The sequence below is a fragment of the Salvelinus sp. IW2-2015 genome, linkage group LG1, assembly GCF_002910315.2.
Source record: "Salvelinus sp. IW2-2015 linkage group LG1, ASM291031v2, whole genome shotgun sequence".
NCBI classification, from domain to species: domain Eukaryota; kingdom Metazoa; phylum Chordata; class Actinopteri; order Salmoniformes; family Salmonidae; genus Salvelinus; species Salvelinus sp. IW2-2015.
Genome location: NC_036838.1, coordinates 48380469 through 48398165, shown reverse-complemented (window position 1 = coordinate 48398165; position 17697 = coordinate 48380469). Strand labels below are relative to the sequence as shown.

Sequence of the window (17697 nt, the reverse complement as noted above, 5' to 3'; positions counted from 1 at the left end):
GCCATATATACATAAATAATAGGCCAACTTCTATAATTTTGAATGTTGTTATAATTCTAGACATTCAGTTAAAAAGCATTGATTCAATATTTCCCATTAAATGTTAATAGGGAGCTAACATGGSTGCCATATTGAAGTGTCATGTAAATGCATCATAATGCGGAAACAGCATTCGCCCAACTCTGCATATATACACAAAAGTATGTGGACACCCATTCAAAATAGTGGATTCAGTTATTTYAGCCACACTCGTTACTGACAGGTAAAATCGAGCACACAGCCATGCAATCTCCAKAGACAAACAATGGCAGTAGAATAGCCTGTACTGAAGCGCTCAGTGACATTCAACGTGGCACCGTCATAGGATGCCACCGTTCCAACAAGTCAGTTTGTCAAATGTCTGCCCTGCTAGAGCTGCCCAATCAACTGTAAATGCTGTTATTGTGAAGTGGAAACATCTGGGAGCAACAACGGCCAAGCCACGAAGTGGTAGGCCACACAAGCTCACAGAACGGGACCATAGAGTGCTGAAGCGCCTAGCGCTTAAAAATCGTTTTTCCTTGATTGCAACAGTCATTACCGAGTTCCAAACTGCCTCTGGAAGYGATGTAAGCACAATAACTGTTTATTGGGAGCTTCATGGGTTTCCATGGCCGAGCAGCCCCACACAAGCYTAAGATCACCATGTATAATGTCAAGCGTCGGCTGGAGCGTCGGCTGAAGCTCGCCGCCATTGGACTCTGGAGCAGTGGAAACGCGTTCTCTGGAGTTATGAATCACGCTTCACCATCTGGCAGTCCGACGGACAAATCTGAATTTGGCGGATGCCAGGAGAACGCTACCTCCCCCAATGCATAGTGCCAACTGTAAAGTTTGGTGGAGGAGGAATAATGGTTGGTGGCTGTTTTTCATGGTTCGGGCTAGGCCCCTTAGTTCCAGTGAAGGGAAATCATTAATGCTACAGCATACAATGACATTGTCGACAATTCTGTGCTTCCAACTTTGTGTCAACAGTTTGGGGAAGGCCCATATTAAAGCCCATGATTTTGGAATGAGATGTTCACATACTTTTGACCATGTAGTGTTTATACTGTATACAGTTGCGGCCAAATATATTGGCTCCTTTGCATTTTTCTTAAGTAATTCCCTATTCCTTCTAAAATAAATTGAAATTGAAAACAAATTTGTTCTCCACACCTTATGGGATTTTCAACATTGCAGAACCAATTACATTTTTGTGAACTGTGTTAGTACTTGGTTGCACAACCTTTGGCCAAGATAACTGCCAACAAATGCTAATTTTAGTTGTACCTTTCTACTGGCAATTCAGCTCATCCTTCAGATTCATTTTGTCATCGGTCAACATAGGAAGACCCCACTACTGAAGGAGACACAAAAAAAGCCTGATTGAACTTCCCAAAAACCCACCTAAACAAGCCTAAATTCTGGGGAAAATGTTCTGTGGACCAAGTTCTGTGGACCAATCACACATAAAATGTGTGATTTTGGGCAACACAGATCAGCGCTGTGTTTACTGACAACCAAATTAAGCATTCAATAAAAATAAAACCCTCGCTACAATCAAAGATGGGGGAGGTTTAATTAATGCTGTGGGGTTGCTTTGCTGCCTCTGGTACTGGGGGCCTTGGATGTGTGCAAGGCATCATGAAATCAGCAGATGATCAGGTGTTTTTAAATCCAATGTTCAACCCAGTGTCTGCATTGAAGGTTGTCAGTCTTCCATCTGGACAACGACCCCAAACACACATAAAAAAGCACTCAGGAATGGTTAAGAAGAGATGCTGGACTGTTCTGGAGTGGTCAGCGAAGAGTCCAGTGCTGGTTTCCCAAAAGCACATTAAGGCTAAGTTCATCGTTAGAACCATTGAACTTAGCCTTAAGATGCTTTTGGTTAACCGGGCCCAGATCTGAGTCACATACAAATCCTATGGTGAGATCTGAAAACAGCAGTTGGTGGAGGGCACCTCTCAAATATCAAAGAACAAGAGCAGGTTGCTGCTGACAAGTGGGCCAAATTGTTGAAATGTGCAGCAAGATCATTGATGGCTATAAGAAGTTTGTGTGCAGTTATCTTGGCCTAAGGTTGTGCAACCAAGTACTAGCTCCAGGGTGCCCATAATTTTGTCCATGCCATTTCATTATTTTCCTAATTATAATTGCAAATTTAAGTTTACAAAAAGAACATTGGTTCTGCAATGTTGAAAATCCAATAACAAGCGACCAAATATTTTTATAAATCTCAACTTATAAGAAATTCGGGAATTATTTAAGAAGTGCAAGGGTGCCAATGTATTTGGCCGCAACTGTATATGGCTCTGACTTGTACCACAAGCCAATTATTTAATGTTTTATTTTTACAGTCGGCCTATACTGCATGTACTTCCAATGGCAAACTGACATCAATAGTAGGCTAGGCTATTTGACATCTTATCACTCAGCACATTTATCATGCTATTATTTCTTGAATAGTGCTCTTTTTTTATTCCAGGCAAAATGTTCTTTATTTAGAAACATGGTTTTTATCCCAATCATATTGTTAATTTCATTTTCTGCAACTTCTGCTCTACATTATGTAAAAAAAWTGTTTTTGTTTTTCTAGGACAATGACATGACAACCATAAAGAACTGAGGACCATGCTTGTGACAATACTCAAACAGAACAAAGACATACAAGACATGTGGACCAGACATGAATGTAGGGAGTACCATGGGGCAATACCCTCTATCAATAATAGAGAACTTTGTTATACACTTAATCCAGTAAATCAATGATAACCGTTCTACAAAGAAACAAAGCTTTATTTTTCATGAACAATCCTTCCATAGAATAACAGAGGCTATGTTCACATAATAAACGCACACACRAGTGGTTGAATCAGTAYTATTTTCAAAGGCAAGTTTACAGCAAGGAAATGAACAGTAATTAAAAAACCAACAAAAACACCTGTTTTTTTTCTCTATCGCAACAGGAATATTCACCTTTACCCTGGATCATTTAAAAAATTTAAAAAAATACACCCATAGATCTTACTATTTACAAGCATTATTTACATTAGCAAAGCCTCCAGGGACAGTCTTATCTACATCACCAGAGTGCCCCATCCATAGTTTTGGAGCACGTAAAAATCTGACTTTCAGGTAGACCGGGAAGCAGATAGCAGTTATCACTAAAACTGTTTTAACAGAACACCTGAGCCAAGATATCTACAGACCACAAAGAAAATGTGACAGTAGTACTTTGTACATTTGTTTATGCCTCTTTTCAATGAGATATTGGTTTATCGCCTTGAATAGATCTCCCATACACACAGTACAGTACAACACATACCAGACAGTATACATTTACAACCTCCTTCCTCAGCAGTTTAACACCAGAAGGTTTTTAATGCAGAACATTCTCTCCACAGATCACTAAAATAGGGCATTTTACATAAGCTCCAAAACACATGGTCTTATTTCTTACAGTTTGTACTTTGACACGTAGGCTCTGGCTGTACAGTATATTAAAATAGCTGTGGTGGTACTCTGCCGCTTCAGATAAAATCATCAACATAGCATTGAGACTAATGCAGGCTCTTGTTAATACAACTACTAAAACATCACAGACAAGCTTATTTCCAATGAGACATTTTAAATATATTTTCCYCCTCATCACACACACACGCATGCAAAAACACACACAGTCCGACAAAAGAGGCCAAATATCAACATGATTTCTATGTAGATATAAATAAGGCAGAGACCCCGGGTCTGTTTGTCAGTTGCCCTGTTTCCTGACGACAAAGTCCATCCTATACAAACCATATGAAACTCCTTCTGCACAGCCCACATATCCAGTGAAACAATAGCACTTCACATTCAGTCATAATGACATTTAGATTTTACATGCAGTTAAAAAAAGTCATCAAAACGAACTGGATAAAAAAAACGGTACCTATGATGTGAAGTCATTTGTAGTCTTTTTGAGTGTCATCATTGTGGGGTTTCCATCACAGAACACAATGTCTCCTCTGCAGTCAGCACATACAGTATGTATTGTTCTGCAGCCAGAAAGTAGAACAGAGGGTGGGTCCAATGTCAAGTGACAGTATTAAAGATGCACTCCAGGATCTTAAGCACAACAAATTCGTAACATATAGTATGATTTTCCAGTGCATGTGTTGCTGCTTTGTGCTTTCAGACCAGTCAATGGAGTGGGGCAGGCTTCATACAGAAAAGCAGAGTGAATCTCTCTGTAACCATGGGGCATATGATGTCAGGGAAGGCAGGAGTCAGTCTATACAACACCCTCAATGAAAGTGGTGTCCAGGTGAACGATGAGCATGCGCAGGAAGGACATCTCCTTGCGTGTGTTCTCAAAGATGATTAGTGGATCATCAGACTGGCAGCGGAGGCAGTTTGGGGCCATCACCATGGCAAGGTTATTGACATCCATCTTAGTAACATACACATTGGCAGGCTGAGCAAACACCTGGGGATAATTAGTGGAGGACAGGGATAGGAATTGTGAGGGACAGAGGGAGAGTATGTACAGAATCTTGAAACTGAGATTGACCATATTCTGTATTAATGATACAGACAATGAATGACTAAGGACAAGTTCATAAGTTTGTAGTAATTTTTTCCATTTCAACTGCCTGACCAATGACCATGTCTCCAAGGTTGAATATGATAATAGTTGTATGACAGGATGACTGTCTAGTGTTGTCCTGGACAGGTACAGTGCAATAGCTGTAGTGTTCAGTGTCRTGTGATGATTACCTGCAGGAAGTGGATGAAGTAGCACAGCACCAGTCTGTTGAGCTCAGGCAGGCACTGGACAACATTGACAGCTGCCACAGGGTCATCATAGTTACTGACACACTGCTTGTAGAAGGCCATGGGGATGAGAGGCTCCTCCAACTCACGATACCAAAGCTTCATAAGGGAGGCTGGAAGAGAGAGGGACAGTGTTAACACTAGTGCACACGAGCATGCAACAACACCACACACACCACACACACACACACCACACACACACACACACACACACACACCACACACAACCACACACACAACACACACACACCAACACACACACACACACACACACACACACACACACACACACACACACACACACACAGATAACAGAGGTACAGACTACCTCACCAGGTACGTTGGGGTCTGAGAGGTTTTCTGGGATCCTCCATTGGTCGACCTGAAGCTTAAGTGCGTTGACTTCATCGATATCTCCTGGCACCCTACAGAAAAAGCAGTATTCAATATTCAGTATAATTCAGTACACAGTTGCACTGCAAGGMCACTAGGGGGAACTATAACCCCACAATTAAAAATCTAATGTTGAGTGGCTGGTTGACATCTAACTGCCGTAATTTTCGCGTAATTTTACATGTAGTTTGCAAATTAGGGCCGGTACTCTGTTCTATGGATGGGCATTTGAAATGATTTTACTATTCAAATAATATCATTACATTTTTTCGGATATTCGGATAGTCGTTGAATTTTTTTATTTTTTATGTATGAAGCAAATACACACGGCATAGGTAAACAGTGGACATGCTGCTTTTCGCCAGTAGTTTGTCTAACAGCAACAGTGAAAGAGAGGTCTGATTTTCGCCATGAGAGAACTGATTCTGTTACTAAAAGGTTTTCTGGTGAGTATTTTGCATTGATCTGTGTTTATTTAATTGAATTATTTCACATTTATTTATTTAACCAGGTAGGCCAGTTGAGAAGTTGTCATTTACAACTGCGACCTGGCCAGATACTGTGTTAGGTATTGTGGAAACTATGTTAGGTGAGCGCCTGTAATTGCTATTTGAAGTGGGATAAATAGCATACCGATGCGCAGCAGTAGCTCAACGCACGCTATAAAAACTACATTCAAAAATATGTTTTATTACATTTCAAATGTCATGGTATATCACTTTAGATCATATTTAATTTAGACAAAGTTTTTCATTGTGACCAAAAAGTAAACAAGTAATCAAATCCTAATGTCCATTCGGATATCCGGACATTCGATTAAGCAGGTGCGAAGTACTCTTGGCCAGCAAACGCTACCGATGTGTCCGAGCCTTAAAATCGTATGGAATTGAATCAACTACAGAAAGACCAAACAAAGACTAACTACACATTAAACATTGCTGGTCTCCAGGGTCTCTTGAGCAGTGGTAGGCAATGTTTGCTCTGTTTTCTGTCTCTGTACAGTAGGCTGCACAGGGAACATTGGCTGACACCCACCAAGGCTGACACATACATTTGTCTAGATACTTGCTTTGTCTAGATCTCCTCTTATGACTGCTACCTTGCTAAACACACAACACTACCCCACACCTCATTGGTGAATACCAGGGTTAGGGTCCATTCCATTTCTAGATAATTCAGGAAGTACACTGAAATTCAAATTCTCTTCAATGCTTTTCAATTAGGAAAATGTGGAATTGGAATTTCGTTTACTTTCTGAATTGACTGGAATTGAAATGTAATTCACCCTAACCCTGGTGAATACACCAAGTCCAATGAGGTGATTGGCTGACCTCCTGTCCGTCAGTCTCACCTGAAGATGCCCTCGGTCTGGGCCCCTCCCAGTGCCAGGACGTATTGGGAGAGCTGCACCTGTACCCAGGGTAGCGTCCTGTCTGGGAAGAGTTCACTCTGGCGCTCCATCACCTCGTCCAGGGAGCTGCCGAACAGGGAGGGGGTCACGATGGCCCGTCTGCTGTGGTCAATCTCCTCCAGAGTGGGCTTACGAAGACCCTGCAGGGGGAGGTTCACAGATCGTGACTACTAAGACATTTTGTACTGTACATGTATGACTATATCTATGATTATGTCTATGACTGTCGACATTAAAGATGATATCTGGAATAGACTATAAGACTATGTCTTATCTTTATGTTAAAGTCTGTGACTGTCCCAATAAGGATCTATCCATGTCTATCCATGATAATATGTTTCTGACTAATGTCCATGTTTATGTATTTAGCATTACTTATCTCTCTATCAACATCTGTATTGGTTCGGTCCACTGTGGGTATTAAAAAAGAGAGGAAAATTCATGGCGGGGTTATGTTATGACTGCATTCGGGCATTTTTTGACTATTGCCCAAGGCTTCCCCACTTGTTGACATTCCCCACCCCCTTTCCCTGCTCATATCTCTAATCACCTTTTTGCCTCCAGTTATGGCCACTTTCTGTAGTTTGCGATAGCAGAACTTTGCGTACGAGCTGATAGGTAGACCTGTAAAGAGAGAAGGAAGACAGGGCCACTGTAACACTGAGGAATGAGACTCATGGGAAATACAGCTCTCATTGTAGCTGCAGTTCACACCTTCACAGATACATCCTCTCAGTGAGGGAATCATGTGAGAAACTTTCCAACCGAGGCAACATATAAAGGGTTAAACAATTCCTCACTAAAATGACAAGCTATTTGTTCCCACAGATGTCAGATATTTCCAAGGAGGTAATTAAAGAGACATGTTCGCAGTGTGATTTTGCCATATTGGGGTCAGAGCATACACGTCTCAACTGTCACGGTACTGTAAGAAAATCTGGGAGACTGGAGTCAGCCAACCAGCCAGCACATCATGTCCCAGGTGATTCATCAGACAGACACTTAGGACACCGGAGGGAGCAGAGGTATCCCTACCTACACCCCTATCCGTTGTCACTGTGATAACTCAAGTTTACACATAAACCAGGCCTCTACTCCCCCCGCCCAAGCCTCCCCACCACACCCAYGGGGTCCCGTCCATCGCCCTTCCTTCCCAGAGAACTCTCTCTCAGGTGGCTGAACCCCGGCCAGATGGAGAACTTTGTGCTGCGATGAAAAACATCCTTACCGGAATGTTCACTAGACTGAACTGAAAGCCCCTGGATTTATAGCAAACAGGTGACGGACTGCCATGCATGTTCACAGCCATCGTTAATCTGGCCCAGTTTGACTGTAATTACAGCTAATTACAGAGATCATACCGATATTTTCCCTCTTGATCTCTGAGAAAACACACTGTTTTCCCCAAGACTCCCTGAATTCACTAGTCAATAGAGGAAGAAAATAAAGAGTTGTGTTCTTTTCTTTACCCAGCCTGAGAGCAGGTTTGAACACCAGCGGTGGTCCAAATGAACATGTTGTTTTGATAAGGCAGAAGCAACAACAAAGCAACCAGAACCCGTGAGAAATCACTACTCATTAGAGGATTAAGACCACAAGGCAGAGAATGTGATGACACCTGCCAACACATGGGTTCAGAAAGTATCTCTGAGATTCTCCAAGGGGTCTGTTTAGTCAGTGTTGCTACCTCAGTCAAGTTTCATAGCTAAGTGTTTCAACCCAAGTAAGCAAGGCCGGCCTCAGCCCAGCCTTGGCCCAAGAGAAGCCCAGCCCTGGCCCAAGAGAAGCCCAGGCCAGGCCCAGACAAGAGGCCTCCAGTTCCCACACGTGACTCCCTCCCACCCCTCTACTCACAGCTGCTCCGTGCCGTGGTCACAACACCACCCTTCATTTCAGCTCGTCTATCCATCAAAGAGACAGCAGCTCTCATTGTGCTGTTTGTGAGGAGGCTTTCCCCTGTGGTTGGCTGGTGGGCCCACATCGTGAGTAATGTAATAGCCCTCTCCCTCAAGTCATTATTCCAGCCAATATCTGAAAACTTCTTCAGTGAGTCACACCCATGAAGGGTAACCATTCCTCATGGCTTATGAGTCACTGACGTTGTCCAGTGTATAGGTTGGTGGCACAGTCATTGCTGTACAATGTGTGTGAGTTCACTAGTGTGGTCAATGCCATGAGATGAGTATAGGTCCTCGCTGATGACACTATCAAGGCTGGTATTGTGGGTTGCCCTAATGGGGTAATGTGTAGTGGCTAGGCTTTCTTTAAATCATTGATGGACACGTAATGTGGGACTGCCAGAGAGAACCACTAACATGGCTCCCATGTTGTCATTCAGCTCTTTTATCACCTCCTGTTGTATTTTGTGAAAACTATTCATAATCTACCAGGGAAACTCTAAATATCAGCATGGTAGTCAAGTGACATAGTATGAATTTCCATTTCACTCCAAATTCTTCACATATCATTAGACAATTCTATTTCACTCTAAATTCTTAATCTGCAGTGAGATAGATATGAACCATGTTTGGTTTGTAATGGTTTCTAACTCATAAGGAAATAACAGACAATCTTGACAAGTTACAAATTATTGGTCTCTCACTTCAGCACTCCCCAACAGACTTCCTCCTTGGCAACTTTGGAAAACWCCCCCCATACTAAACATGAATCTTAGTGATCTCAGACCTACCTTCTTCATCTGTGTTCTGTTTCCGTTTCTTTCTGGACTTTGAGTTCTTCTTCAGTTTCATTTCTTGCTGCTCTAGTATGAACTGAGTCACTGGAAACCAGAAGGCGGAGGTTAAAGGGCTATTCAGAAAATCTAATAACATCCACAAAGAGCAAACAGAAGAGAAGAGGTAAAAACCAATTCAAACCATCACACCCCTCAAACTAGACCTGTCATGCTGATAATGACACCCATAGAGGGAAATACGACCCACCCTGTTTCTTGTCGCTGCTCGGATCCGAGTGCCTCTGGATGTATCCCTCCAGGTAGCAGCGGAACTTGGGCGAGGGGGCAAAGAAGGCCAGGCTGACGGCCATCAGCTCCCAGCCTGCAGCCAGGCTCCTTGGGCTGGTGTTGCCCGTGGTCTGCCTCACCAGCTGCACATACAGCTCRTCCCTCAGGCCCTGCRTGCCCCAGCACTTRGTGAYGATGAGCAGGGCRGYGTGGCGRCGGTCYAGSCGKGAGGGYCKGTCTCCCATGTAGGCCTGGACCAGCTTGAACATCTCACAGGCCTCCTTCCTCACRGCGCGGTCGCTGGTCACCAGCATGGGCTTCTTGATGGAGCCGCGGTTCCAGGAGAGCATGTTGGCGATGGAGACACGGCGGCGGAACAGGCCCTGGGTGTGCATGTTCAGGTGCTTGCTGGCCCAGTCCACCATGCCTGAGGTGTCTGTGGTCGGGGGCTGGCGCAGTGTGGCGTAAGAGAGCTGGTGGTAGGAGCCTCCTATTCCTCCTCCCTCTCTGTTGTCATGGGAGACGGAGCGTTGGTGGTAGGGGCCCAGTGAGCCTGTTGGCCCATCTACCGTACCTTTCTTCCTGCTGTCCAACTGAGCCTTCAGTTCCAGGGTCCCCGCCTTCAGGAGAAAGAGAGAGGGAAGACAGAGGAGAGAGAGGGGTGAGGGAAGAGAGAGGGAGAGAGAACGTGTCAGTGCAGCAGTATATATGTATGGATGTACTGTATGTCCACAGCTGCAGTCTCCTCAGTGTGGATGAGCTGCCTTTCCTCTGCTCTGCAGTTTTGAGGGCTCCAGGGGGAATTGTTGCAGGATAGGCACATTAATTCTCTAAAGACGGAAAGGAACCGCATCACCCATAAATGCCCCAATATCCACATTGGCCTTTTTCGTCAGGAGCAGGTGAGGAGCCCCTACCTCTATTCTTCCCCTACCCACCTCTCCTTCAACACTATATGTGCAAATCCACCATCTGATCCCAAGTGGGATTTCTGCCTACAAGGAGCCCTATCCACAGTCACAGCCCCTTCACAGTGAAAACCAAACCAGTAATCCAGCTCTGGTCAGCCTCAGAGAAACATCCAGGAACAAAAAGAAACCCAGGCCAAATCAAATCAGGAATTTACTATGTGAACATACAATGTTAAACATATTTCTTCAATGTRACCATGATGTAATTTGGGGTTGGAATGTGCCAAAGAGCCGGGAATTTACATTTAGGGTTCCTGATTAAATAGTGTAGMTCTCCAGATTTGGGTTTGGCAGTACTTCTTTATGGTCATATGGACTTCATGGTCTTAAATGAGTTGCATGGGTCACTGTTTAAGATCAAATGGAACAAGGCAAAGGAACACTGACAGTATGAACTATATCTTCTATAATTCCCCATCTCTTTTATACAGATAGCTTTAAGATGCCCCATGACACGGTAGTAATTCAACTCTGCATTTCTATTTAAGGAGGCCAATAATGTCCAAAGTCCTTAAATTCAGATTTCAATATGAAACATTCAGGGTTGTATATACAGATTACACAGTTAAAACCAATCCCATTTCCGTGCTGGCTTTAAACCCCTGGGTTCACTGGGTTTTGAAAAATAAGCAAATCTTCTGCTTCTCTACAGTGGAAAGGATAGAACAATACAGGCAAAGCTATACAGGGGTATARTCAACAACCAGAAGTGTGTGTGTGAGCATTCTGTACGTGCATATCTGTGTGTACCATGATATAACAGCAGGTCTGTGGAGTATTCAAGAACAGGCTTAGGGGCCCGTTTCCAATATTTGTTTAAATGTGATTACTTCAGTACCAACCCCTCATGGTACCAGCCCCTGAGTCCCACCCCTACCCAGATCTCTAACCCTGTGCCATCTGGGACACAGTGGCCCTCCTTCCTGACCAGGGGGAACCATGTAATGGACCAGTGCGGCCTCTGAGCCTGACACTTCTACCATCGTCCAGTCTAATTGTTCTGTTTACAGGGCTTGTTTAATACAATATTTTTTTTATTCAAACATCATTACCTTTTTGGCTCTGTAGTTTCATTGGAATACTGGAACTCACATGATATGGAGAGGGGTGCATTGTTGAGAGGGCTTTTGGGATTATATTTGGCAGTGCTCATAGCACTAAAGATCTGCTATGGCTCTAAACTGTTGCTTATGTAAATTGTTCATGAGAAGGAAAATGCTCCCCTAACTCAAATCATGTGCACCTGTACCAGCCTAATAAGTCAACCCCCTGACAGTGTGTGTGTGTGTATATTACACTGCCGAGTCAAAATTAAATTTATCACATTCATCTAGTTATATGAAAGGCCTAATGAGCTAATCTGTCCTTACTGTGGTGTGCACAACTTTAACTTGGAATTGAGACGCTCTCACTTGTCTAGCAATGAAATTAGTCCTGGAAAGGCACCAGCAATTTTACTACCCCCAGACAAAACAAAACAGAATCCAAACAAACAAAACAAACCTTTCTACATAAACAGACCGCACAACAATAAGCACCAGTCAGGGTTTTAACCAAGTAGACAAACCAGAACTATTCAATTTATCAGATCTAATCTCTCACAGTCAGAGACAGGTGACAGAGAGCAGCCAAAGACAAAGACACACACCGGAGCGTATGTGTACCTGTGAGGGAGGTCCGGGGGTGTCTGGTGAGGAGAGGCTGGCTTGGCTTGTGATGCTCTTCTCCAGGCTGTCTACCTTCTCATAGGTCCTCTTCTGCCTTCCTGGCATCTCCAGCGGCGCCAGGGCCGGGATGCTATGATTACCTACTCTGCTCAGCAAACGGCTGGCGGAGGGGACGTCTTCTCGCGTCGCCAGGCCTCCAGCCTTCATCTCCCTCATGGTGTTGGAGCGGCTCACCACCTCCCTCATCTCCACCATCAGCCTCTCGTTGAGGGCACACAGGTCCCCGCTGCTGCCCACTGAGCCTGGTCTCCCTCCGGCCCCCAACCTCCGCCGGCTCTTCCTCCTCAGGCTGGGTGAGGGCCCAGTGGAGTAGCCAGAGTCCTGGTAGGTGGTGGTGGTCCGGGGCCCTGGAGGTGTGGGGAAGTCCTGGCTGCTCTGCCTGTTGTGGCGAGCCTCCATTGCCCTCAACACACTGGCCTCCAGGGCCCGCCATGTCTGCTTCTTCTCCAGGATACCTGGCATCACTGGGGTCCCTGACTCCCTCTGGGGCTGGGCCAAGWGGGGGTCCGGTTGTGGGGTGGGGGTGCGGTTGAGGCCAGGGGAGGTGGACAGAAGGGCCTGTTTGGGGTCCACATTGACCATGTGCCTGATGCCCTCCAGGCCAGCAGGACTGTAGTCAGAGGGGTTCCTCTTGTGCCTAGAGATTGARTGAGAGGAGCCAGGTTGCTGGAGGAGCCTGAGCTTCTGCAGGCTGTGTGTGGGGGTGAGGCGGGACAGACCACCAGGCCCATTATGGAGGTTAGCCCCCTCCACCTCCATGTCCGCAGGAGGCTCATCATAGATGGGACACTGTGATCCCGCGTCATCGTAGAGGGGAAGTGTGGAGGCATACTGGGGTGACACTGACCTGGGGGTGCTGAGCTGGGATCTGAGATTGCCTGGGGTTTGGGGAGGGTCAGAGGACACCAGATAGAATCTTCCGTTGCCCGTCTTCCTTAGGTGGTGGGCATCGGCGGCCATCTTGCCAGAGGGAGCGGTCTTGTAGCCCTGGGCAAAGCAGGCGTGTGCCCACGGGGGCTTGCTGCTGACGGGGAGGAGGGTGAAGGTCTGGTGGCCACTGGGCTTGGTGTGTGTGTTATGGTGACGGAGTTGCAGGGCCGGGCTAGATGGGCCTCCAGGCTGGATCCGACTGACACTGTTCACATTTACCAATATGGCTGCCTTAGACACTGGGGAAGGCTGCCATCTCTGAGAGAGCTCCCTGGAATAGAGAGAGAATGAGGGAAAGGATGAGATCTGGGTTTAGATTTAAAGAGATATCGCACACACATACACTACCGTTCAAAAGTTTGGGGTCACTTAAAAATGTCCTTGTTTTTGAAAGAAAAGGAAATGTTTTGTCCATTAAAACAATATCAAATTGACCAGAAATACAGTGTAGACATTGTTATTGTTGTAAATGACTATTGTATCTGGAAAAGGCATATTTTTTTAATGGAATATCTACATAGGCGTACAGAGGCCCATTATCAGMAACCATCACTCCTGTGTTCCAATGGCACGTTGTGTTAGCTAATTCAAGTTTATAATTTTAAAAGGCTAATTGATCATTACAAAACCCTTTTGTAATTATGTTAGCACAGCTGAAAACTGTTGTCCTGATTAAAGAAGCAATAAAGCTGGCCTTCTTTAGACTAGTTAAGTATCTGGAGCATCAGCWTTTGTGGGTTCGATCATAGGCTCAAAATGGCCAGAAACCAAAAAACTTTCTTCTGAAACKCGTCAGTCTATTCTTGTTCTGAGAAAGGAAGGCTATTCCATGCGAGAAATTGCCAAGAAACTGAAGATCTCGTTCCATGCTGTGTACTACTCCCTTCACAGAACAGTGCAAAACGTCTCTAACCTGAATAGAAAGAGTGGGAGACCCCGGTGCACAACTGAGCAAGAGAAACAGATGCCTCACAAGTACTCAACTGGCAGCTTCATTAAATAGTACCCGCAAAACACCAGTCTCAATGTCAACAGTGAAGAGGCGACTCCGGGATGCTGGCCTTCTAGGCAGAGTTCCTCTGTCCAATGTCTGTGTTCTTTTGCCCATCTTAATCTTTTATTTTTATTGGCCAGTCTGAGATATGGCTTTTTCTTTGCAACTCTGCCTAGAAGGCCAGCATTCCAGAGTAGGTGTTCTAAAACTTTTGACCGGTAGTGTATGTAGAAGTCAGAAGATACTAAATGTGTTTATATTAATTAACGGTCAATTACCGCGAGACCAGCAGTTATTTGCTTGAAATTCAACGAATACAACATTTTGTGTGACCGCCACAGCCCTATCCATCTGACCAACTGTGACTGAAACAACTCCTACCATACAACATAAGAGTTATCTGCTTACTTTAAGAATCAAAAGGTCAAGCATGCGTTACAATATTAGCAGTACAGACCAAGGATTAGAAAAGCAGACTTACCTTCTGCCCTCCTCTCTACTGTATAGCCAATAACACACTAAACAATATTAAACCTGAATGCCTCTGTCCTTCTGCCCTCCTCTCTACTGTATAGCCAATGAACAAACGTACAATATTAAACCTGAATGCCTCTGTCCTTCTGCCCTCCTCTCTACTGTATAGCCAATAACACACTAAACAATATTAAACCTGAATGCCTCTGTCCTTCTGCCCTCCTCTCTACTGTATAGCCAATAACACACTAAACCATATTAAAACCTGAATGCCTCTGTCCTTCTGCCCTCCTCTCTACTGTATAGCCAATAACACACTAAACAATATTAAACCTGAATGCCTCTGTCCTTCTGCAGCCAGATATCTAACAGACTGACTCACTGCGTCACACGCTTCCTCCTAAGGCTCAGGACAGGAGTCACTGGGGAGCTGAGCAGGGGAGCAGGAAGAGGACAGAGAGGAGAAAGAGGCACCGTCTGTAGTTTGTAACAATACAGAAACAATTCCCCTGAGGCTAGAGCTTCCCAAACCAAGCGCAAAACGTATTTACATCCTTCTTACCTCCCAGCCATTGCATTGCATTCTCTCTGTCTTTCTCTCTGTCTGAGTCACGCCATTTCAGTGATTTGAATGTAAACAGTCTCTTCAAAGCGGTTGAAGAGACAGCCCATCAACAGCTAGGCCTGAGCCACCTCCCAGCATAGCATTGCACATACAGCCCTGTCCCTGCAGAGCCTAGTAACACACTGCAGAGAGGATTTTAAAATGTTTTATTTAACCTTTATTTGACTAGGCAAGTCAGTTAAGAACAAATTCTTATTTACAATGACAGCCTAGGAACAGTGGGTTAACTGCCTTGTTTAGGGGCAGAACGACAGATTTTTACCTTGTCAGCTCAGGGATTCGATCTTGCAAACTTTCGGTTACTGGCCCGATGCTCTAACCACTAGGCTACCTGCCTCCCCATGGAAGCCACTTCAAAACGGMCAGTGTCTGGGCTGTGTTAGTTCTCACTGCAGAGTGTGACAGCCTGAGGTGGGAGACAGCTGTAAATGTACYGCTGCTGTCTGAGCTCTTTGAAATGGGGGACCTTCTGTGATGGTCTGGGTTGGTGATGTGAGTGATGCTACCTCTACTTATGATCTTGAATTTTGGTCTGATATTGATACAAACCTTTGTATTGCAAAATGACTTAATTTGCCAATACAAAAAAATACATGTAAAATGACTATGTTATTTATATAAAACCACCAGTTTAATAGCGTTTACTATGGCACAGATTGGGCTACATTACAGTAACCATTACAGGGGCAAGAAGGAATTTATGCAAAAGGCCAAAGACCACATATAACTTAGTACAATGACCACATGGTAAGCACATTATACATACACCCCCACACACTCACATATCATCAGGTTACTACTCAAGACAAGTGGTCAATTAACTTAATGGATCTGTCTTATTTATGACTTGTCTCATTMTCCAGTTGTGAGTGGTCTGGTTTATGACTGATGTCCCTGTAGAGAGAGGGGGGGGGGTCTATTTCCTGTCTTGGCCTGTAGAGCATCAATATATGAAAGCACATTGTCTAGGTCCCCACACAATGAGCTGAGATCAACACAGCATCGCTGCCATTACACTCTACATTCCCATACTATTTTATTAATTTTTATTTAACTAGGCAAGTCAGTTAAGAACAAATTCTTATTTACAATGACGGCCTATCCCGGCCAAACCCCAGATGATGCTGGGCCAATTGTGCGGCGCACTATGGGACTCCCAATCATGGCCGGTTGTGATACAGCCTGGAAACGAACCAGGGTCTGTAGTGATGCCTCTAGCACTGAGATACAKTTCCTTAKACCTCTGCGCCACTCTGGAGCCCAAAACGACCCAAGTTTTAATTCTATCCACACGCTAAATGATGTCAGTCCTCTTTAACATGACCAGTAACAACAACATAAACACAACCCTCTGCTTGGAAGTTGTTTTGAGGTTAAACCAGAGTCACAGAATATAATGATAGGATAGGAGACATGCTGAGTCTAGCTCCCAGTGGTGAGAGCAGAGCTGGGGATTTCATCTGGCTTTGTGTCTGTTGTTCACTTGTCATTGTCACACCACACCCAGGGTGGTACAAACCAGGCCAAGCTAGTTTTTTCAGCCCTGCAGCATTGGCACATAATGTTGATTGTTAGCACAGCCAGTGTGCAGTAGAAGATTATCATGAWCATATCTGGCTTGATGCAAATGCCCACAGTAGCGCTATATACAAGCTTTCCTTACTGTAGCAGTCTTAATCCAACTATACTGTACCACCCAACCAGCCTGATCTCACTTCTAAAAGAGAGACAGAGCGCTAGAAAGCACAGTGGTGAGAAAATAGGAGTGAAGTGGGAGGACAGAGAAAGAGAGAGATTCCAATTGCTTTGGTAATCTAAACATATGTTTCCCAAGCCATTTGAATTGAACTGAGAGATGGAGAACGAGAGAGAATGAGAGGGAGATTAGTTGTGGGAGAGTGCCATCCGGAATGAGTGGAAACATTGGCAAKATAGTCCTCTGTCCATCTTTTTTGAATTTTCTATACTCCCCGACTGTCTAGCTTTACTGAGCTGGACAGTTAAGTAACTGTATAAATGTAGGTCCATTATAATTCCTACACAGTTTCCATTCCGTTTTAGTTATTTTAAATTAGCGAGTTCGATTATTTTATTATTATTATTTTTCTCACTCAAACCACCCCTGTGGTCCGTATGTTTGACATCCTTGCATTAGGCAATGCATGGTTYTGCTGTCGTCATGGCAATGCCCCTCTATGGAGCAGAGGCCCATCTAAAGACTACCTACAGATTTTCTCAAGCAGACAGACACTCTTAAGTAAGATAAATATGTCAGTCCTGAGCTTACTGGTTCATTGACACTTTGTCAACATGTGTGCTTTACCAGAATCATAAATAGCCTGTGTTGTAGCCCTGTGTTCCATCACACCGA

At 44.5% G+C, this 17697-nt stretch overlaps 1 protein-coding gene across 2 annotated transcripts in view; it reads right to left on the bottom strand.

Moving 5' to 3' along the window:
- Positions 1 to 2799: 2799 nt before the first annotated feature.
- Positions 2800 to 17697, bottom strand: part of LOC111968816 (rho GTPase-activating protein 39-like) — a 53438-nt gene continuing 38540 nt past the window's right edge. The window contains exons 3-10 of one of the 2 annotated variants that reach the window (XM_023994706.2): positions 12241 to 13504; positions 9586 to 10225; positions 9333 to 9422; positions 7194 to 7267; positions 6584 to 6783; positions 5173 to 5264; positions 4783 to 4952; positions 2800 to 4492 (exon numbers count right to left, since the gene is read on the bottom strand). In XM_023994706.2, the coding sequence (XP_023850474.1) occupies positions 4298 to 4492; positions 4783 to 4952; positions 5173 to 5264; positions 6584 to 6783; positions 7194 to 7267; positions 9333 to 9422; positions 9586 to 10225; positions 12241 to 13504 (2725 nt within the window). In that variant the 3' untranslated portion in view covers positions 2800 to 4297. Of the gene's footprint in view, positions 4493 to 4782; positions 4953 to 5172; positions 5265 to 6583; positions 6784 to 7018; positions 7055 to 7193; positions 7268 to 9332; positions 9423 to 9585; positions 10226 to 12240; positions 13505 to 17697 lie in introns of those variants that run through there. The other variant, XM_023994713.2, reaches the window with a different exon arrangement.